The following is a 23,145-nucleotide window of genomic DNA, read 5'->3' as shown; positions in this document are numbered from 1 at the left end:
CAACAAATAGGTCTGAGACCCCCCAGTCAGCCAAATTGAGGAAAGACTCCAGGTTCCAGAGTGTGATTGGATGCAAGAAAGATCATGCAGAACCACTAAAGGGCTTAAGAAGTGCCAAAGAAAAGTTGTCAGAATTATAATCCAAGTGGAGAGGTAAAGGAAAGAGATGTTCAGATCCTTGGGAGTTGGGGAGTCCAGAGATACAAATCCCAGAATCGTGGCCAAATTGTTGCATATAATACTTCTTTTTAACACCAGAGAAGGAAGCTCTTGAAACAGTGAAGATAACTCTCCTTAAATATTCCCTCCTGCTTATACTTCCTTCCCTAAAAGTACAGGAAACAATCTAATTCATTTAATAGGAGCATCTGCAAACCCTCCAAAAAGATACAGTAAAATAAAAGTATCAATAGCAAAAAATTTGGCCTTTAAACAGATGAAAATATACTCAGTGTTACAAAATGAGCTAAGAGAAACAAAAAGAAAACTGTAGAAACAAAACAGAAATAGAAAATTCAAGAAATGAGATGAATAAAAGGAGAATGTAAAATGATAGCTGATGGTTTAGAAAAGAATTTTTTAAACTAAGGGTAAATTTCTCAGAATGTAGACTAAACACTAGAAAAAACTCAAGAATGACTGGGCAGAGAAAATGTAATAAACAAAATCAAAGGAGGGAAATGACAAGAATCAAAGAGAAATAAAGATTCAAGTGCAAATAATATATATAAAAGACAAGGAAATAAAATTCAATGAATACAGAGTCCCAGGAAAAGAAAACCACCAAAAATCATAACAGAACAAAACTATAAATGACTCAAATTGCCATATTGAAAGGGCATTCTATATACCTGGGAAAACTCACCCAGAATGGTCAATATCAAGACATACTCGGCTGGGTGCAGTGGCTCACGCCTGTAATCCCAGCACTTTGGGAGGCTGAGGTGGGTGGATCACTTGAGACCAGGAGTTCAAGACCAGCCTGGCCAACATGGTGAAACCCTGTCTCTACTAAAAAATACAAAAATTAGCCAGGTGTAGTGGCACACTCCTGTAATCTCAGCTACTCGGGAGATTGAGGCAGGAGAATCGCTTGAACCCAGTAGGCAGAGTTTGCAATGAGCTGAGATTGTGCTAACAGAGCAAGAATCCATCTCAAAAAAAGGACATATTCTACCAAAAGATAAAAATATATTTGTGCATCTGTGCAAAAGAATCAAGTCACTTATTAGGGAAAGAAAATCAAACTGAAGCTAGACTTTTCAACAATACCACTTCATACTAGAAAACAGTGGAGCAAATATTTAAGATACTGAAGGAAAGAAAGTATGAGCCAAAGATTTTATATCCTGCCAAACTGACTTTCAGATTTAAAGGCCACAGACAAATAGTTCTGAAGATGCAAGAACTCAATGTATATTGTTCCCATGAGCGATTCCTGAGGAATCTACCAGATGTCTATAGAAGAAACCATGAGAAGCTTTGGCATAAAGTTGCTGCTTTGTGAATGATAATTAGTGGCACTGATAATGACATCTCCTCTCTCTGTGAGTTGTGGACATTCTCTGATGGCGTGCTTGCTTTAACTTAGCAGACACACAGTCACAGAAGACTTTCCTCCAGAAAAAAAGGGTTTACAAACCATCCTTCCATTAAGGATGGGGAGAAAAAGTCAAATATGTATCATTAGAAATGTCTTATGAGTAGCAATTGGCAGTTATTTAACCACTTTTGTATGAACAAAAGTAACTCACATAGTAGTTTAATAAAAAGCTGACATTCATTTTTATTATGGGAGAAACTCCTAGGTGATGTTTTGACTAGTTAAAAGAGTGATAGTATGGTAATGGTAATTTAGAAATATTTATTCAAAAGCTTATGAAAAGCTTTTGTCTATACTGAAAAATAATAATAATCAGGGCTTTCTGTTAAAAGATGTCATTAAAAGCGTTTTTAAAAATTCCATTTTCCTCCTTTGAAACCCAACGAAAAACCCACTAAAAGAATGAAAGAGAAGGAACCCTGTGTCTTCAATGAACAATGAAATGGCCACAATCCCAAACTATAAATTATGAAACACACCTGGCAAAGACCATAAAATCTGGATCAGAATGAGAGGGAAGGCTGAGAGCTGACAAACATTTCCTCAGGCACCGAGCAGGATATAGATTTCCCTAGGAGTTAATGTGGCAGTCCTGAAAGGCCTTTTCTAGTTCTTTGATGACAGACTAGATCCTGGACCACAAAGTACCTCAGAAAAAAAACTGAGGATGTCCCTTGCAGAACTGTGATGGGAGACAGAGCTGAGGGAGAAAGCATATATTTTTATGACTCCTTGCCAAGGAAGGCTGCCAGAGATGAAGTGGTGTGAAGGAAGGGGTGGGGGGCAGCAGTTGCTGGATTATTACACAGTAAGCCAGTTATTTAAGAGGCTCTTTTATTTGTCTCATTAACTATTCAAATTCCAAAATCTGAAGGGAGATGTGGGTAGAGGAAGTAAGAGTTTTGGTGACAGAATGTTGAAGACAACAAATGGATGTAAAGTTCCCTAGCTCGTTTCTCCCACCCATGTGCCTCACAAACAGCCAGCTGTATTCAAAGCACCAGCATAAAATCTATGCACCAAAACTAGGGGGAAAAGTTGAAAGGGAGGGAGGAAGTCATGGGATGGGGAATGGAGCATAAAGCAAGAGTCACATGGATAACATAACAAAGATTTTCCCCAGAGAAAAGTTCAGACAGATAGGTTCTGTACTTCCAAGGAAGTTATAGTCTTGAAATCTAGGGAAAAAGTGGCTTTAAAGTGAGGTTTGAGTTCAAAATAAGAGACTATAAGACAACAGAAGGAGATGGAAAGACAACTGGAACAATCAAGAAAAAAGAGAAAAATTTTTTAAATGGCAGATACAAAAATAGCAAACACAAAACTTACAAGCAACAACTGATGAAAATAAAGGAAATGACTGGAAATAAAGAGAGATGGGATACAGACTGGAATAAGTCATATAAAATTATATGGAAAAGAACAAGGATATAAAATTGGTTTTTAGTGGCCATAATGGATATGGAAGACAGACAAAGGAGATCAAACATAAGCATAATTGATATTTGTTGAGAAGAACAAAACACATGGAACAGAAAAGTATTCAGAGACAAAATAAGGGGAATTAATTCCCTTTAATAAAAGCTTTTATCTGCAAGTCATAATAGCACAGCATATACCACTAACCCTGTGTAAGATGCTGAACCTCATAAAGCAAAACCCCCTTTGAACAGAAAGTCAATCAAATAAACTAAAAATTCTCATCTTCATAGGAGCATTCAATGCAAGAGGACAATGGAGCAGGATCTACACAATTCTAAGGAAAAGCAAGCATGACTCAAGGATTTCCTCTTCATCCTGTGTTCTTCATATAGAGAGACAACAGAGAGGCAGTCAGAGAATACTGTCTGATAAGCCCTTGAAAAAGCTGTAGGGCCAAGATGAGATACAGAGATGACTCAAAACAGAGAATCCAGGAATGCATAGATCCTGGTAAAAAAGGTGGGAGATGAGTAATGAATTCATTTGTGTAGGATTAAGACTAATCAACTAACAATTGTATTCTAGAACATAACATAAATATCAGAAATCTTGACATTAAATAATAAAATGAAAACTAACTAAAATTTGGAGAGATGAGCTAGATGATATAGTTTGGCTGTGTCCCCACCCAAATCTCATCTTGAATTGTAGCTCCCATAATTCACATGGGTTGTGGGAGGGACCCAGTTGGAGATAATTGAATCATGGGGGGAGTTTCCCTCATACTGTTCTTGTGGTGGTAAATAAGTGTCACGAGATCTGATGATTTTATAAGGGGTTTCCCTTTTCACTTGGCTCTCATTCTGTCTTGCTTGCTGCCATGTAAGACATCCCTTTGCCCTTCCTTCATCTTCTGCCATGATTGTGAGACTTCCCCAGCTACATGGAACTGTGAGTCTATTAAACCTCTTTCCTTTATAACTTACCCAGTCTTGGGTATGTCTTTATTAACAACATGAGATTGGACTAACACAGTAGAGGAAATGTAAGTGTGCTTATTTCCTCATCCTTCTTAGTAGCAAGTCAGTAAATACTCTCCTAAGTCAAAATGTCATTAAAAATAACTATCCAAATCTATTATTGGTTTATTTAATCTTCTTTATTAACTTTAGAGTATTCTTTTGGGAATTAATAATGGTTTAAAAAATATCAAACGTTCAACAACTCTAATTTTACTTTAATTTCTTTTTTTCTAATATACCTCATAAAATTGCATTACATTTTCAAGTTGAAATTGCATGTATACACACTGATTATCACTATTCATGATACTTTATATATGGCAGTTTGGGTGATTTTTTTTAAACTTTCCTTTTTATACGTTTGTATTTCTTGGATACTTTGTAATGAGTATTTAAAAATCAAAATCAGCCATGGCTGGCAAGATGGCCAAATAGGAACAGCTCTGGTCTGTAGCTCCCAGCGAGATCAACACAGAAGGTGAGTGATTTCTGTATGTCCAACAGAGGTACCAGCTCATCTCACTGGGACTGGTTATACAGTGGGTGCAGCCCATGGAGGGCCAGCTGAAGCAGCGTGGGCCATCTCCTCATCCAGGAAGTACAAGAGGTCAGGGACCTCCCTTCCCTAGTCAAGGGAAGCCGTGAGGGACTGTGCCGTGAGGAATGGTGCACTCTGGCCGAGGTGCTACGCTTTTCCCATGGTCTTCACAACCTGCAAACCAGGAGAGTCCCTCGGGTGCCAACACCACCAGGGCCCATGGGTTTCAAGCACAAAACTGGACAGCCATTTGGGCAGACACCAAGATAGCTGCAGAAGGTTTTTTTTCATACCCCAATGGTGCCTGGAACACCAGCGAGACAGAACCATTCACTCCCCTGGAAAGGGGGCTAAAGCCAGGGACCCAAGTGGTCTAGCTCAGCAGATGCCACCCCCATGGAGCCCAGCAAGCTAAGATCCACTGGCTTGAAATTCTCACTGCCAGCACAACAGTGTGAAGTTGACCTGGGATGCTCCAGCTTGATGGGGGGAGGGGTATCCACCATTATTGAGGCTTGAGTAGGTGGCTTTCCCCTCACAGGGTAAACAAAGCCTCTGGGAAGTTCAAACTGGGCAGAGCCCACTGCAGCTTGGCAAAGCCACTGTAGTCAGACTGCTTCTCTAGATTCCTCCTTTCTGGGCAGGACATCTCTGAAAGAAAGGCAGCAGCCCCAGTCAGGGGCTTATAGATAAAACTCTTATCTCCCTGGGACAGAGCACCTGGGGGAAGGGGCAGCTGTGGGTGCAGCTTCAGCAGACTTAAATGTTCCTGCCTGCTGGCTCTGAAGAGAGCAGCAGATCTCCCAGCACAGCGCTTGAGCTCTACTAAGGAATAGACTACCTCCTCAAGTGGGTCCCTGATCCCCTGTGCCTCCTGATGGGGAGACACCTCCCAGTAGGGGCCAACAGACACCTCATATAGGACAGTTCTGGCTGGCATCTGGCAGGTGCCCCTCTGGGACGAAGTTTCCAGAGAAAGGAACAGGCAGCAATCTTTGCTGTTCTGCAGCATCTGCTGGTGATACTCAGGCAAATCAGGCCTGGAGTGGACCTCCAGCAAACTCCAGCAGACCTGCAGCAGAGGGGCCTGACTATTAGAAGGAAAATTGACAAACAGAAAAGAATAACACCAACATCAGCAAAAAGTATGTCCACACAGAAACCCCAGAAACCCCACCTGAAGGTCCTCAAAAGACCATCAAAGACCAGAGGTAGATAAATCCACAAAGACATGGAAAAACCAGTGCAAAAAGGCTGAAAATGCCAAAAACCAGAATGTGTTTTCTCCTGCAAAGGATCACAACTCCTTGCCAGCAAGGGAACAAAACTGGACAAAGAATGAATTTGACGAATTAACAGAAGTAGGCTTCAGAAGGTGGGTAATAACAAACTCCTCCTCTGAGTTAAAGGAGCATGTTCTAACCCAATGCAAGGAAGCTAAGGACCTTGAAGAAAGGTTAGAGGAATTGCTAACTAGAATGATCAGTTTAGAGAAGAACATAAATGACCTAATGGAGCTGAAAAACACAGCACGAGAACTTCATGAAGCATACGCAAGTATCAATAGCCAAATTGATCAAGCAGAACAAGGATATCAGAGATTAAAGATGAACTTAATGAAATAAGTGTGAAGTCAAGATTAGAGAAAAAAGAATGAAAAGGAACAAACAAAGCCTCCAAGAAATATGGGACAATGTGAAAAGACCAAACCTATGTTTGTTTGGTGTACCTGAAAGTGATGGGGAGAATGGAACCAAGTTGAAAAACACTCTTCAGGATATTATCAAGGAGAACTTCTCCAACCTAGCAAGAAAGGCCAACATTCAAATTCAGGAAATACAGAGAATACCACAAAGATACTCCTCGAGAAGAACAACCCCAAGACACATAATCTTCAGATTCACCATAGTTGAAATGAAGAAAAAAATGTTAAGGGCAGCCAGAGAGAAAGGTCGGGTTACCCACAAAGGGAATCCCATCAGACTAACAGTGGGTCTCTCTGCAGAAACCCTACAAGCCAGAAGAGACTGGGGCCAATATTCAACATTCTTAAAGAAAAGAATTTTCAACCCAGAATTTCATATCCAGCCAACCTAAGTTTCATAAGTGAAGGAGAAATAAAATCCTTTACAGACAAGCAAATGCTGAGAGATTTTGTCACCAGCAGGCCTGCCTTATAAGAGCTCCTGAAGGAAGCACTAAACATGGAAAGGAAAAACCGGTACCAGCCACTGCAAAAACATACCAAATTGTAAAGACCATTGACACTATGAAGAAACTGCATCAACTAACAGGCAAAATAACCAGCTAACATCATAATGACAGGATCAAATTCACACATAACAATATTAACCTTAAATGTAAATGGGCTAAATGCCCCAATTAAAAGGCACAGACTGGCAAATTGGATCAAGAGTTAAGACCCATAGGTGTGCTATATTCTGGAGACCCATCTCACATGCAAAGACACACATAGGCTCAAAATAAAGGAATGGAGGAATATTTACCAAGCAAATGGAAAGCAAAAAAAAGCAGGGGTTGCAATCCTAGTCTGATAAAACAGACTTTAAACCAACAAAGATCAAAAAAGACAAAGAAGAGCATTACATAATGATAAAGAGATCAATGCAACAAAAAGAGCTAACTGTCCTAAATATATATGCACCCAGTACAGGAGCACCCAGATTCATAAAGCAAGTTCTTAGAGACCTACAATGAGACTTGGACTCCCACACAATAGCAGTGGGAGACTTCAACACCCTATTGTAAACATTAGACAGATCAACAAGACAGAAAATTAACAAGGATATTCAGGATTTGAACTGAGCTCTGGACCAAGTAGACCTAATAGACATCTACAGAACTCTCTACCCTAAATCAACAGAACATACATTCTTCTCAGCACCACATCGCACTTATTCTGAAACTGACCACATAATTGGAAGTAAAACACTCCTCCGCAAATACAAAAGAACGGAAATTATGACAAACAGTCTCTCAGACCACAGTGCAATCAAATTAGAACTCATGATTAAGACACACTCTCAAAACTGCACAACTACACGGAAACTGAAGAACCTGCTCCTGAATGACTACTGGGTAAATAACAAAATTAAGGCAGAAATAAATAAGTTATTTGAAACCAATAGGAACAAAGACACGATGTACCAGAATCTCTGGGACGCAGCTAAAGCAGTGTTTAGAGGGAAATTTATGGCACTAAATGCCTATAGGAGAAAGCAGAAAAGATCTAAAATCAACACCCTAACATGACAGTTAAAAGAACTAGAGAAGCAAGAGCAAACAAATTCAAAAGCTAGCAGAAGACAAGAAATAATTAAGGTCAGAGCAGAACTTAGAGAGATAGAGACATGAAAAACTCTTCAAAAAATCAATGAATCCTGGAGCTGGTTTTTTGAAAAGATTTGCAAATCTAGCCAGACCAATGAAGAAGAAAAGAGAACAATCAAATAGACACAATAAAAAATGATAAAGGGGATATCACCATTGATCCCACAGAAATACAAAACTGTCATCAGAGAATACTATAAACACCTCTATGCAAATAAGCTAGAAAATTCAGAAGAAATGGATAAATTCCTGGACACATACACCCTCCCAAGACAACCAGGAAGAAGTCAGATTCCTGAATAGACCAATAACAAGTTCTGAAATTGAGACAGTAATTAATAGCCTACAAACTACAAAAAGCCCAGGACCAGACAGATTCATAGACAAATTCCACCAGAGGTACAAAGAGGAGCTGGTACCATTCCTTCTGAAACTATTCCAAACAATAGAAAAAGAGGGACTCCTCCCCAACTCATTTTATGGGGCCAGCATCATCCTGATACCAAAACCTGGCAGAAACACAACAACAAAGAAAGAAAATTTCAGGCCAGTATCCTTGAAAAACATTGATGTGAGAATCTCCAATAAAATACTGGCAAATTGAATCCAGCAGCACATCAAAAAGATTATCCACCATGATCAAGTCAGCTTCATCCCTGGGATGCAAGGTTGGTTCAACATAAGCAAATCAATAAACATAATCCCTTGCATAAACAGAGCCAATGACAAAAACCACATGATTATCTCAATAGATGCAGAAAAGGCCTTTGATAAAATTCAACACCCCTTCATGCTAAAAACTCTCAATAAACTAGGTATTGATGAAATGTATCTCAAAATAATAAGAGCTATTTATGACAAACCCACAGCCAGTATCATACTGAATGGGCAAAAGCTGGAAGCATTCCCTTTGAAAACCAGCACAAGACAAGAATACCCTCTCTCACCAGTCCTATTCAACACAGTATTGGAAATTCTGACCAGGACAACCAGGCAAGAGAAAGTAATAAAGTGTATTCATATAGGAAGAGAGGAAGTCAAATTGTCTCTGTTTGCAGGTGACATGATTGTATATTTAGAAAACCCCATCATCTCAGCCCAAAATCTCCTTACACTGATAAGCCGCTTCAGCAAAGTCTCAGGATGCAAAATCAATGTGCAAAAATCACAAAAATCACAAGCATTTCTATACACCAATAATAGACAAACAGAGAGCCAAATCATGAGTGAACTCACATTCACAATTGCTACAAAGAGAGTAAAGTACCTAGGAATACAACTTACAAGGATGTGAAGGACCTCTTCAAGGAGAACTACAAACCACTGCTCAAGGAAATAAGAGAGGACACAAATGGAAAAACATTCTATGCTCATGGATAGGAAGAATCAATATAGTGAAAGTGGCCATACTGCCCAAAGTAATTTATAAATTCAATGGTATCTCCATCAAACTAACTTTCACTTTCTTCACAGAATTAGAGAAAACTACTTTAAAGTTCATGTGGAACCAAAAAAGAGCCTGTGTAGCCAAGACAATCCTAAGCAGAAAGAACAAAGCTGGAGGCATCATGCTACCTGACTTCAAACTATACTACAAGGCTACAGTAACCAAAACAGCATGGTACTGGTACCAAAACAGAGAGATAGACCAACGGAACAGAACAGAGATCAGAATCAGAAATCATGCCACACATCTACAACCACCTTTGACAAACATGACAGAAACAAGCAATGGGGAAAGGATTCCCTATTTAATAAATGGTATTGGGAAAACTGGCTATCCATATGCAGAAAACTGAAACTGGACCCCTTCCTTATACCTTATACAAAAATTAACTTAAAATGTATTAAAAACTTAAACATAAGACCTAAAACCATAAAAGCCCTATAAGAAAAACTAGGCAGGGCCATTCAGGATGTATGCATGGGCAAAGACTTCATGACTAAAATACCAGAAGCAATGGCAACAAAAGCCAAAATTGACAAATGGGATCTAATTAAACTAAAGAGCTTCTGCACAGCAAAAGAAACTATCATCAGACTAACAGGCAACCTACAGAATGGGAGAAAATGTTTGTAACCTATCCATCTGACAAAGGGCTAATATCCAGAATTTACAAGGAATTTAAACAAATTTACGAGAAAAAAAAAAAAAAACAGAAAACAACCCCATCAAAAAGTGGGCAAAGGATATGAACAGATAGTTCTCAAAAGGAGACATTTATGCGGCCAACAAACATATGAAAAAAAGCTCACCATCACTGGTCGTTAGAGAAAAGCAAATCAAAACCACAATGAGATACCATCTAATGCCAGTTAGAATGGCGATCATTAAAAAACCAGGAAACAACAGATGCTGGAGAGGATATGGAGAAATAGGAATGCTTTTACACTGTTGGTGGGAGTGTAAATTAGTTCAACCATTGTGGAAGACAGTGTGGCAATTCCTCAGGGATCTAGAACCAGAAACACCATTTGACCCAGCAATGCCATTACTGAGTATATACCCAAAGGATTAGAAATCATTCCACTATAATGACACATGCACACATATGTTTATTGCAGCACTGTTCACAATAGCAAAGACTTGGAACCAACCCAAATGCCCATCAGTAATAGACTGGATAAAGAAAATGTGGAATACCATGGAATACTAGGCAGCCATAAAAAAGGATGAGTTCATGTCCTTTGCAGGGACGTGGATGAAACTGGGAGACCATCATTGTCGGCAAACTAACACAGGAACAGAAAACCAAAAACCACTCATTCTCACTCATAAGTGGGAGTTGAACAATGAGAACACATGGACACAGGAAGGGGAACATCACACACTGGGTCCTGTCATGGGGTGGGGGGCTAGGGAAGGGATAGCATTAGAAGAAATACCTAATGTAGATGACGGGTTGATGGGTGCAGCAAACCACCATGGCACATGTGTACCTATATAACAATCCTGCACGTTCTAAACACGTATCCCAGAACTTAAAGTATAATAATTTTAAAAAGGCCAGGTGCGGTGTCTCACATCTGTAATCCCAGCACTTTGGGAGGCCGAGGTGGGTGGATCACGAGGTCAGGAGTTTGAGACCAGCCTGGCCAAGATGATGAAACCCCGTCTCTACTAAAAATACAAAAAGTAGCCAGGTGCAGCGGCGAGCGCCTATAATCCCAACTACTTGGGAGGCTGAGGCGGGAGAATCACTTGAGTCCGGGAGGCAGAGGTTGCAGTGAGCTGAGATCGTGCCACTGCACTCTAGCCTGGGTGACAGAGCAAGAATCCATCTCAAAAAACAAGCAAACAAACAATGGACATGCCCATAGGCAGATGAATGGATAAAGAAAATATGGTACTGTATATACATACAATGAAATATTTTACAGCCTTAAAAAAGTAGGAAAGCCTGCCATTTGTTGCAAGAAGGATGAACCTAGAGGACATTATGCTAAGTGAAATAAGCCAGTTAGGGAAAAAGAAATGTTGCATGATTCTAGTACATAAGGTATCTAAAATTGTCAAACTCATAGAAGCAGAGAATACAATAGTGGTTTTCCCGGACTGGGGGAATGGGGAAAATGGGGAGTTGTTAAATGGCTATAAAGTTTCAATTATAGCTGAATAAGTTCTAGAGATCTGCGGTAAAACATAGTTAACAATAGGTAGTGTGAAATTCAAAATACATTAAGAAGGTAAATCTTATGTGAAGTGTTCTAATCGTAAATAAAACAAAACAGGCGACAAAAAACAAAAGGGAACTTCGGTAAGTGTTAGATATGTCTGTTACTCCGATTGTGGTAATGGTATCATGGTGTTTGCATTAAGCCCAAACCCATCACATTGTACACATTAGACATGTTCTTTATATATCAATAACACCTCAATAAAACTATTAAAAGGGTCAAATTTTAAAAATGAAAATAAAAAATAAAATAAAAATCATGTATGAATGAATGGCTAAAAAATAAATTAGATATTAATTGCAATGACAAAAAAAATCCCACAATAATAAATTACTGGAAATTACTTACTACCTCCAAAAGAAAGAGTGAGATGGAGGGAGGGGGAGGGCAGTAGAGAGGACATGACTGAAGGAAAAAGAGAAAGAAAGAAAGAAAGGACGAGAAGGGAGGGTAGGGAAGGGGAAGAGAGGAGGAAGAAACTCTCCATGACATAAAAGATGTTCAAGCTTAGGAAATGGCTTTCTTCTTGGCACATGCATACTGAAAATTTCCTCTTGTTTCACCCTTGGAGACTTTGCTGTTGTTGGCTGGGTCTGCCTGCGCACGCTCCATTTGACTCTGTTGCACAACTCTCATTTCAGTGTTCTGTCAGTTGTGGTGTTGGAATCCAGAGAAGAAAGCAGGTGTGTCAAAGGCTGACAGCCAAAGGCCGGCTCGTCCCCCTCAGTGAGATGATGTGCAGGGATCTACCAGGGCTCCCTCTTGTAAGATCTTGCCAGATGCCTGAGTGCAGTAGTAAGTATGTGGCGTCCGCACTTCACCAAGATATGCTGATTCTGTTCATTTTGTCCCGATGTCTTTATTTTCCATATGTCAACAGATTTCTAATCTGTGGGTAAGGCAACTCAGGCTGAACTCAGTGGTGTTTTCGGCAGTGATCAGTAGAACGTGGAAGACCAAGATACAGTTCTAAGAAAAGTCTGTTTTAAGAAATGTCTCCCCACTTAACAAATGCATTTTTTAGGCTTCCTCACTTGGATTTATGTCCTCCACTTTACCATAATTCCTTCTGCTTAGAGTTCAGGAGTGTTCCTTGCAGAAGTTAAGCCGAAATACCTCCTGGTTCACTTTGCTAGGAATGCATTTGGACTTAATTAAAAGTAGAAGAGCCGTAGCTCTTTTTTTAAGCATTCAACTTTTTTTTCTTGTGTATAATCTAAAATTGGCAAGGATAAAACATGAAATAACTTTGATTTAAAAATGGCAGTTTGTACACCTCAATCAATTATGAATAATAAGCTTACTATAAAGAGTTCATATTGTGGCTTCATTATAGTCAAAGCTAATAGGCATGTAGCATTCATCTGTATTTTCAGTGTACATAATAGAATGTATGTTTACACATAAATATGTATGTTTCATATAAGAGTTATGTGGGCCGGATGCAGTGGCTCACGCCTGTAATCCCAGCACTTTGAGAGGCCGAGGTGGGTGGATCACGAGGTCAGAAGATCAAGACCATCGATCATGGTGAAACCCCGTCTCTACTAAAAATACAAAAAATTAGCTGGGCATTGTGGCACACGCCTGTAGTATCAGCTACTTGGGAGGCTGAGGCAGGAGAATTGCTTGAACCCAGGAGGTGGAGGTTGCAGGTTGCAGTGAGCTGAGATCACGCCAGTGCACTCCAGCTTAGGCAACAGAGTTTGAGACTCTGTCTAAAAAAAAAAAAAAAGAAAGAAAAGAAAAAAGAAAGAAAAAAGAGTTATGTGTTAAAACATGTAAGTGGAGGCCTGCCATAACAACAATTGAAAAGCAGGCAGCAGAGTGGTGGTGAGGAAGTTAGTAAGGGAGGTAGGGAACAGGCATAGTGGAAATAACAGCTTTGGAGTTCATTTACCACTTTTTCACTATTTTTAATTACTCACCTGTAAAATAACATTCATTATCTCAGTTACCCTCCTGAACTTTTGGTAAGGAAAAAAAATTAAAAATGAACTATTCTTATTTTAATGCTCCTTAGGAGAGGAAAACATATGTATAGGTTCAATTTATTGAACAAATTGAACTTCAAAAACTTCAATTTACCAACAGCTTTCCTGGAGAAACTCACAAAACAAAATAAGAAAAATAATTAAGTTTTTTTTTTTTTTTTTTTTTAATGTAGTGACATTTACTGAGCAATTGCTATGTGGAGTTCTTTGCATGCATTATCTCATTTAGTCCCCTGAACAACATTGTGAAGCAGATACTATCTCCATTTGGAGATGAGAAACCCAAGACATAGAAAAGGCATGAGACTTGCCTAAGGCTCCCTGGCTGCCAACTGAACTGCTTGACCACAAGTCTGTCTGATTCTTTTACCCATGTTTTTAGCTGCCTCTCTATGCTGATTCATGGACAACATTAACATTTTTTTTTTCCTGAGGAACACATTTCCAAAATCTTAAGAGTCCAAAAACTTGAGATTCCAAGTTGTAAAGTCTCCTGGAATTCAGGAGTGTCTGTAGCATATGGCACACTATCATGCTTTGTTCAAGCTGCCTCTCTTATCTGAATTTTTATTAATTGCGGATGGTTGCATAGCAGTGTGGCTAGACTGTAAAAACTGCCTTACAGGAGAGTGAAATTAAAGTGATACTGGCAGCTTCCTCTGAAATAGTAACAGAATAACATGTGGGAATACATCGTGGTTATTAGGGCATCCAATGTGGTACAAGATGAAATTATAAATTATTATGGCATGCATTGAGGAGCAGAGAAAACTACAAGTTTTAGGGAGAAAGAAAAAACACAAGAAAAAAAGATAGTAATATTTCTTCTTTACTCCACCCCACTCCTGCCTGCCAAACATGTAGGTCATGAAGGTAGACAAGAGACAGGAATGCATGCTCCCAGCACAGCCAATGCACCCTGAGCTGGGCTCCCACTTCAGCTATAGCCTGGCCTCACTCCATAATCTTTGATCAGTAGCCCTTGCTTGCTGAAATTTATGTTCTACTTCTACACTTTCTCATAGCATCCTCTTCTTTTCACCATCATATGACAGAGCAAGAGATGAGGTTGGCTTTCTCTTATCCTCTCTACCCATCTGTCTCTGCACCATTTCCCTGCTGTCATCACACACTTAGCATGTAGATTGCCCCATTTCATACCTTCAAAGGCACCATATGCAGACCCTACAAGGCACTCTTCACCTTTCTTCAGGACACACCACCGCCAGGACCATGATTTCTCTCTGACATTTCCTAACATCCAAGACAACCAATATCTGTGTTGATGACCTTTCTAACACCTGATATCCCAATTTCCCAACCTCATCAATTCCACTGACCCCATCACCTTCGCATGGTAACCCCTTAGACTTCCTCACTACTTGGCACTCAGAATTAGCTTCTTGTTCTGCTTTACCCTCAACTCACTCCTGCTTATTTAGTGCCTCACCATGACCTCTGGTTCTTCCGTATCTCCTTATTATCCCCAGTTTCTGCTGTTGCCCTAAAAACCTTTGCTGGCATTCCTTAGGTCTCCACTTAACCAACTCTATCACCAAATCTTTATACCTTTCATTAACCTCCGGCACTGACCCCTGCTCAGCTTCAACACTGGTATTATTTTTCAAGTGATTTGTTGGTTGTTTGGTTGGTTTCCTAGCCTGAGCCCTAGGATTTCCTAAAGAAAATAATATCACCATGCTAATTTGACATGTTTCATATTTATGCTATTTTAGCTGGACATTAATGGATTTGTACCCTATTTTCTAAGAATGCCCTAGAAATTCACCATAGCAACTATTTCCTAACTACTGAATAGACCCATTTCTCTGTCAATGAACTTGTCTTTCATTCCACCAGGAATATCAAGACTACAGTGGCATAATGTCCTTCTGATTTTCCTCTCTGTTTCACCTCAAATCTACCCCCTCTCCTCCTCAGATTAGAAATGTATGATCTACCCCATCCATGATGGAAGGAGGTCCATAGACAAGAAAATCAGGCCCAGTAGTGCTGTCAACTTTATTTTCGTCCAAGGTTTCAATTCTAGAAAATGTGTCCTAATTGGTGCCTTGGGTTTAAGTAAAACCCATCCTCTTTGGAGGGGTGATTTTTCTTGGCTGTGACCATTTTGGTGTGCAGCAGGTCCAAGTCAGGTGGGAAATATGTCTTCTGCTCCCCCTAGAGGCCAGTGGCACACCCTATAGTCCAATGACACCCACTGCCTGCTTCTCCCCAAACAATCCCTGCACAGTCCCCTTGTTCAAATTATTTCCGTCCCCATATCTAGTGACTGAAGTTCTTCCTGCTCCTGAAGGGTCAACACAAACCCTACCTTCCCCAATAAGCTTTCTCAGTTGCACTTAATGTCTGAAGGGTAATAGGACATTGTGGTTAAGCTAACTCACCTGAGTTCAAATCCTAGTTCTTCCAGTACCTCATCATGTGACACTGAGGAAGTTATTTAATCTATGTGGGTCTCAGTTTTCTCATCTGTAAAATGAGAATGGTCTTTATACCTACCTCATGGGACCGTTCTGAGAATCATGAATTAATACCTATAAAGTGCTCAGAATCAATGCCAGGCACACACTAAAACCTCAAAAATATTGATTATTTTTAAGGTCTTTTTATCTCATTTCTATTATAGGTTTAACATAGGATAAAATGTAATAAGTAAGTTGTGTTGTATATTCTGGCCTATTAGGGTATGAGCTTGTATGGGGTAGGTACACAGCACCTCTGAATGTTCTGTTTTGTCTTTTTCTATATAATCCCCCAACATGTTTATCAGAATGAATTGTACTCATGGACATTCTTTTTAAATATGTCAGTTGTGGTTAATTCTCAAAGTGCTGTTAGAAATCTACCTGTCTTGGTTTTCGATCAGGCATCTAAAGAAAAGAAGGATAACAGAAATATGTAGTGTTTGATTTTAGATTTTTTAAATTATGACTTTTACAGTTCCTGAGCTTTGGTAAAGAAGAATTTTTATTTTTCCCCAAAGTACTGAGAGCAGGATAGATTAGGGAAGAGGAACCCAGGCATGCCCTATTTTATTGAAATGTCAAGAAAAATATGCCACAGCCCCTTCCCACGGATATCTCAAAGCTACTCTCATCTCTCCCACCTGTGGTCTCCCTCCTTGTACCGGCACACAGCCTGCGTCTTTAGTTCACCAGCCTCCTACACACCTCTTGGACTTTACCATTAGAATATGGTCTCCTCTGCTGTAACTCCTCCTCTAGCTTTGCTAGTTCTGGCTGCTTCCAGTAACACCCATCCCTGCTTGTCATAGCTACAGTTGTAGAAACCCAACCAGGCACAGGCCCACCTCACCAGCACCCTCTTGGGCTGGTGGCACTTTCTGCAGGGTCCCAGGGCATACGTGTTACTTTTTCTTTTTCTCATTCATTGCCTTAATTCATTCAACAAACAGAAGGCAGTGGTCAGTGACATGGGTGGGCAGAGGTCAGGAAGAATTTCACAAAGGAGGAATTCTTGAGCAGACTTCTGAATGACATGTCCGTTCAGCAGGTCCACATGTGGGTGGACACAGAGGAATGTGGGGAAAGAGAGCAGTGTGGATAAAAGTAGGGGGTGTCAAATCAAGTGGTAAGTTTGGGGGAACTTCAACAAATTCCATAGGACTAGAACATAGGTTCAAGAGAGAGCTTGCAAAGTTAACTATAGAGACTCTTGAACTCCATGTGAAGGAGTTAAAATTGTATCCAAGAAGGAAGTGACTTGGTCAGGTTTGATTTTAGTTCATTTACTCTAAGAGCTGTGTAGATATATTGAATAAATATAACAGTAAGGCCGGGAGTCTAGTGAAGGGGATATGGCAATATCTTGGTGAGACAGCATGAGAGTAGAAGCAAAGGGGATGAGATCTAACGATGTTTCAGATGTGTCATCTAAATTCCTGATGCCTGATGAGAGTTGGGAGCTATAGGCAGGGACGGTGGTGCGTTTGTGAATGTTGAACAGCTAGCTTTGGCAGTAGGGTGGTGAGTGGGGAGAGGTAGCTATCATTTGTTGTGGTCGCCTATTTCCATAGTGTAAATACTCCCACCATAGCTGGTTTCCAGCTACCAGTGTGATGTCATTGAATACAGAGTCGGGAATAGTTGCTAGCAGTCTCACTGACTTGTGATCCAGGGAGAGGCAGGGCCAGCATGCCACTGGACAGGAAGAAATCTAGATCGGTGGTCTACAGCCATTTTGGCACCAGGGACCAGTTTCATGGAAGACAGTTTTTCCATGAACTGGTCGTGGGGGATGGTTTTGGGATGATTCTAGCACATTACATGTATTGTGTACTTTCTTTATATTATTATTACATTGTAATATGTAATGAAATAGTTATACAACTCACCATGATGTGGAGTCAGTGAGAGCCCTGAGCTTGTTTTCCTGCAACTAGATGGTCCCATCTGGGGGTGATGAGAGACAGTGACACATTATCAGGCATTAGATTCTCATAAGGAGCCCACAACCTAGATCCTTCACATGCACAGTTCACAATAGGGCTCACACTCCTATGAGAATCTAATGCCACCACTCATCTGACAGGAGGTGGAGCTCAGGCAGTAATGGCAGTGATGTGGAGCAGCTGTAAATACAGATGAGGCTTAGCTCACTGGCCTCACTCACCTCCTCTGTGAGGCCAGATTCCTAACAGGGGCTTGGGGGTTGGGGACTCGTGATCTAGATGATTCACTGGTTTCCGGCTTGAGTAAATTAGCAGAAGTTGATGCCATTAACTTGGGGAATATAAGAAGAGGAGAATAATTGGGATGGGATAGGATAAGGGGCATATAATGTGTTTAGTTCAGGGGTCCCCAACCCCCAAGCCACAAACGGATACTGGTCTGTAGCCTGTTGGGAACTGAGCTGCACAGTAGGAGGTGAGCAGTGGGCAAGCAGGCGTTACTACCAGAGTTCTACCTCCTGTCAGATCAGCAGAGGCATTAGCTTCTAATGGGAACACAAACCCTATTGTAAACTGTGCATGTGAGGGATCTAGGTTGCAGCTCCTTGTGAAAATCTAATGCCTGATGATCTGAGGTAGAGCAGTTTCATCCTAAAACCATCTAGCCCCCAACCCCTGCCCCCACAACTGGTTTGTGGAAAAACTGTTTTCCATGAAACCAGTACCTGGTGCCAGAAAGGTTGGGGACTGCTGGTTTAGATTATGATCATTTAAACTTGAGGGACCTGGAAGAGATTTCCAGCAAGAAGTGGACAATTAGGTCTGGAGTTCCAGAAAGAGATCTAGGCTAGACAGATAAACTTGAAGGCATTAACCTAGAGTTGTTAGTTAAAACTACAAAATCATCCAAGGAAAAGCATAGAGCAAGAGAGAAAGTGGCCCTGCATTGGCACCTGAGGGGTAGAAACAGCCAGCTGGGTACTGGCAATGGTGGTCAGAAAGGACCACAAAAAAAAAGGTTAAAAAAAAACTTAGGGAGGAGAGACTTCTTCATGAAGTGAGTGATTAAAGGTGCCGTACGCCCTAAGACAGTCAAGTAAGAATATTGAAGAGAAGACATTGAATTCGTCACTAGGGGGCCCTTGGTTGTCTTTTCCAAGTAACATTTAGTGTGGTGTTGGGAGCAGAAGCCAGACTGAAATTGGTGGAAGAGTACCACAGAAACAACCTGAATTTACTGTAGCCGGGCCTCCTTGGGCCTCTGGGGCCTCCACTGCTCATTTCAGAATCCACCCACAGCATCCCTGGCAGCCTCCTCTTCAGTTCAGAGAAGCCTGAAGAGAATCCAGAGTATCTGCCCAGGTTCTTGGCACAGCTTCAAATGAGCTTGTCAGATCTTTACTCCTAGTGGGAGGAGTGGAAACCAGCACAAGTCCAGCAGTCATATTCCAGGCTGGTTCCTGAGAGGCTGGGGTTCCAGCAGGGTAATAGGAAGGTTTTGATGCTGTGTCATGGCCAGAGCAAATGCTGCCAAGACCACGCGGAAATATCCAGCCAGATGGCTTGGGATAGAAACCTGGCATGGCACCAGGACTTGAAGTCATGCCAGGGATATGACTAGAGTAAAGGCAGGACTCAGCAAGCAAGGATCTGAGGCCATGGCCATAGATGGCCTTGGGCACCCGGAACTGGCCTTGACTGGGTGTGGCAGGCTGACACAAAGACCCAGAAAGAGGACTTACAGAAGAAAGCTCATTTCATTTTCTAGAATGTGGCATTTCTCACATCTAGCACAGTGGGAGAGGTGGAGGGATGGGTTGATACTCTCGCACAGCCCAGCAGCCCGTTCAGGAGGGTGCTGTAGTTGGTACCTGGTCACTGTCTGCAGAGTGCATGATGCCCCTGCCTAATCAGGCTTGGCCAGTGTTGCTGTTTTGGGGCATCCCCAGATGAGAGAGGAGGGTCAACCCAAACCAGACCAGTTTCTTGCCCAAGAACTATGTTCGATGATGCCATGCTCCAGGCACTGCTCTCAAGGAACTCACAGGAGCCCCAAGAGAGGAACTGACTCAAACTGTGGAACCTGGCAGCCTGGCAGAGCCCATGAGTTTCGATCTCTGGCTGGAATCCCAGTTTACTCCCCAGGCACACCTGCCAGTCAAAATGTCCCGTACCCCAGTGTGAGCAATGGCCGAAGCAGAGTTGGGAAAGGGACCAGCTGGGACCACAAGGCCTGCCTTCCAGTAAATGGGCATGCAGCCAGAGGGAAAAGCTGGGCTTCTCCTGTGCTTACCCTACCATTTGGGCAGGCTCTTTACCAAGGCTACGCCCTGCCCACCACCTGAGGCTTCATGGCCTACCTTAGAAGGAGTCAGAATCTCATCAACTTTAAGCCCCAAGCTCAGAATCTCATCAACTTTAACCCTGAGGGACATGGGTACCAGTGGACCTAAGCATCATTGGAACCCACTTCTCTGCTGGTCCCAGGGCACCAGGATGCTTTGTGGGCCTCATGTTAGTCTCAGGTCATCCACAGCTTGAGCTGTTTAGCCAGATGTTTCCCCATGGGCTTCCGCACCATCCCAAGGACATTCAAGCTTCCACCCCATCTGTAGCAGCCACTGCTACCTTGAAACAGTCGATCTCCACACATTCCTCAGTTGTGTTAATTCAAAAGTTTGACTGAACACAGTTTATGCTCTGCTTGAGAAGAGTGAGTTACAAAGCCATCCATGTGAACATCCATCATTTCTGTTGTCCACCACTGAAACGCCCATAGCCAGACAGTGGCCACCTGGATCTTTTAAAATAATAATGATAGTTACATAGGTAGGCATACTCTGCCTTGTTACAACAGTAGGCCGCTTCTAAGTGTTCATAACATGCAATCTGATTAATAAAAATAGAAGCAGGTGAGTAATAAAAAAAGGAGAACAAACAATGTTAATATGTGATCGTGTCTTGAATTTTATATTCCTTTTACATGTAGGCACTAATTTGGCTCCAGACTTGCTATAACAGCCATCTTGAAAAAGGCAGCCTTGCCAGTTACATAGTTTAGTATTCATTAGATAGGAAATGAGCTAATTACTCAGAGTACAGTATAATGATTCCTGATGCTAAAACCAGAAAGAAACCCTCCCATGATCCTCTTGCAGAATACACTGGACATCGTGAAGACTGGAATGTGCTCACAGACAACCCAGATGCTGCTTCCTGTTTTCCCTTCCCTCTTGACCAGCAGCTTCCTATCAAATTGTCTTTCAGTGAAAGAAACTGGGTCAGGAGTGCCTTTCTCTACTGCTTTGGCTTAATTCAGTGGTACATGCTGGGGCAATGGTCCTCAAACTTGGCTACACATTTCAGTCAACTGGGGAACTTTAAAAAATTCTGATTCCTTGGCTGTTCCCCATAAGTCAGAATTTCTGGGGATGGGACCCAGGATACTGAGATTAATGAATACTAACAATAACAGGTGATTCTAGCAAATAGCAAAGTTTGAGAGCCATTTTTTTAGAGCATCTATGGTCAGAGTTGATATTGAACCTGCACATACCAGTATGTCCATACTGGTTCTTAAAATATGGTCAGAAAAAGAGGAATTAGTAAATAACCTCTGCCTGAACCCCATGACCATTTCTCACCTGCTCAGGCCACTCTGCCAGTAACCGCCTGACTTGTCCGTAATTGAACAACTATGGGGGTAACACTTCATGCTATAGAAGGCCTCCAAGACCCTGTTCCAGTGCTACAGCCAGACTTATTTGGTTGATTGAGCCCTTGCTGTGAAGATTTAGTATTTTGAACACCATCTATATTATCTATAGTAATGGATTGACTACAAATTTAACAGGGAGTCTTCCATACATTTTTTTCAGTTTTTGATTGTTGAACAGTAGAAAGTTCAAAATGGTATTCTAGCCAAATAAGGGGAAATTTACATGCCTTAACTGGCTGATGCCATTTGACATACTTTGTGGATACTCTATCTCCCAACAAGTAAAAGTTTGTATGTGGCAGGCCACCAGCTCCACTTAGAGATGATGTAACAGTATTTTCAAGCAGAACCCTGGACCCATCCTGAGATCAATAGGCCTGACCTACCAATTGCATCTGTATGGAATTTGTATACAAACAAATTATACATGTCTTTCACCAAGAACATTCTCCACCACAGAGATTATGGGTTCACCTCTGTTGTTTCCCTGAACCTGTTGACACCACAAAACCCCAATAGGCAGCCAGACTTCAAAGGGCTCATGAGCATCCAAGAGGACTTCAGTTATTCTCAGTTATCAGGGTACCAGTAAACACATTGTAGCCAGTGCCAAGGGCCTGAGAAGGCTATGAAAGAGGAGTCTCAATCTGCTCCTTCTCCCAGCCTGTGCTACAACAAGGAGGACCTGTAACTGGGGTCCCACAAGGTAAATGAGGTCCCAACTGCATGACCTTCTAAATCCAGCAATATTCTTGACGTGAGTCCAATATCTCTCTGCCACTCACTAGTGCTTCCAAGCTCTCCATCCTACACTCTACAATCTGCTCGGGAACCTAAATACATCATCAAAGAGGATCCAGACTTCCACCCATATCACCGTCCTCCTTCTCCCACGCCTACCAGAACACATTGAGTCTTCCCTCAGGTGAAACAAGGGAGAGAAATACTTCTCTTGGGGACAGAATCTGAGAAGTATTGTCTTTGGGCCTAGCCCGTTAAGAGGAGTCGATGCCCAGGAACAGGTGAAAGCCAACCCCATCTCTGTTCCCTCTCAGTCTGCCCTGCTGTGCATTGGCTGCACCTGCCCTTGTCACCAGGTCAGTGGTCACAGCAATTATGTATGAGAGCTCTTTATGTGCCCGCTACTGTGCTGTGCACTTGATATAAACAATCCAACTTAATTTTCACTTCCCTCCCAATGGAAGCACTAATATTATACACATTTCACAGGTGAGAAAACTGAGGCTTCGAGAGATGAAAGAATTTGTCCAAGTGGCAGAGCTAAGATTCAAACTCAGATTTATCTGGCTTCAAACTGCCTATGCCACCTGTTCTTTTTTGATCACGGCTCCCCATTGCTTCCTCAGACCCCCATGCTAGCTTA

The 23,145-nt window shown here is 41.5% G+C and overlaps 1 protein-coding gene across 11 annotated transcripts in view; it reads left to right on the top strand.

Annotated features, from left to right (window-relative positions):
• Positions 1–23,145, top strand: part of ADAMTSL3 (ADAMTS like 3) — a 406,645-nt gene that overhangs the window by 319,327 nt on the left and 64,173 nt on the right. For all 11 annotated transcript variants that reach the window (XR_012415261.1, XR_012415259.1, XR_012415260.1 and 8 more), the window contains exon 20: positions 12,256–12,409. Coding sequence is in view for 7 of the 11 variants with exons in the window: in XM_073996528.1 (XP_073852629.1) it covers positions 12,256–12,409 (154 nt within the window). In the remaining 4 variants the exon portion in view is untranslated. The remainder of the gene's footprint in view (positions 1–12,255; positions 12,410–23,145) is intronic.

The sequence above is a fragment of the Macaca fascicularis genome, chromosome 7 (genome assembly GCF_037993035.2).
Source record: "Macaca fascicularis isolate 582-1 chromosome 7, T2T-MFA8v1.1".
NCBI classification, from domain to species: Eukaryota; Metazoa; Chordata; class Mammalia; order Primates; family Cercopithecidae; genus Macaca; species Macaca fascicularis.
This window is presented reverse-complemented; position numbering and strand designations above follow the sequence as displayed.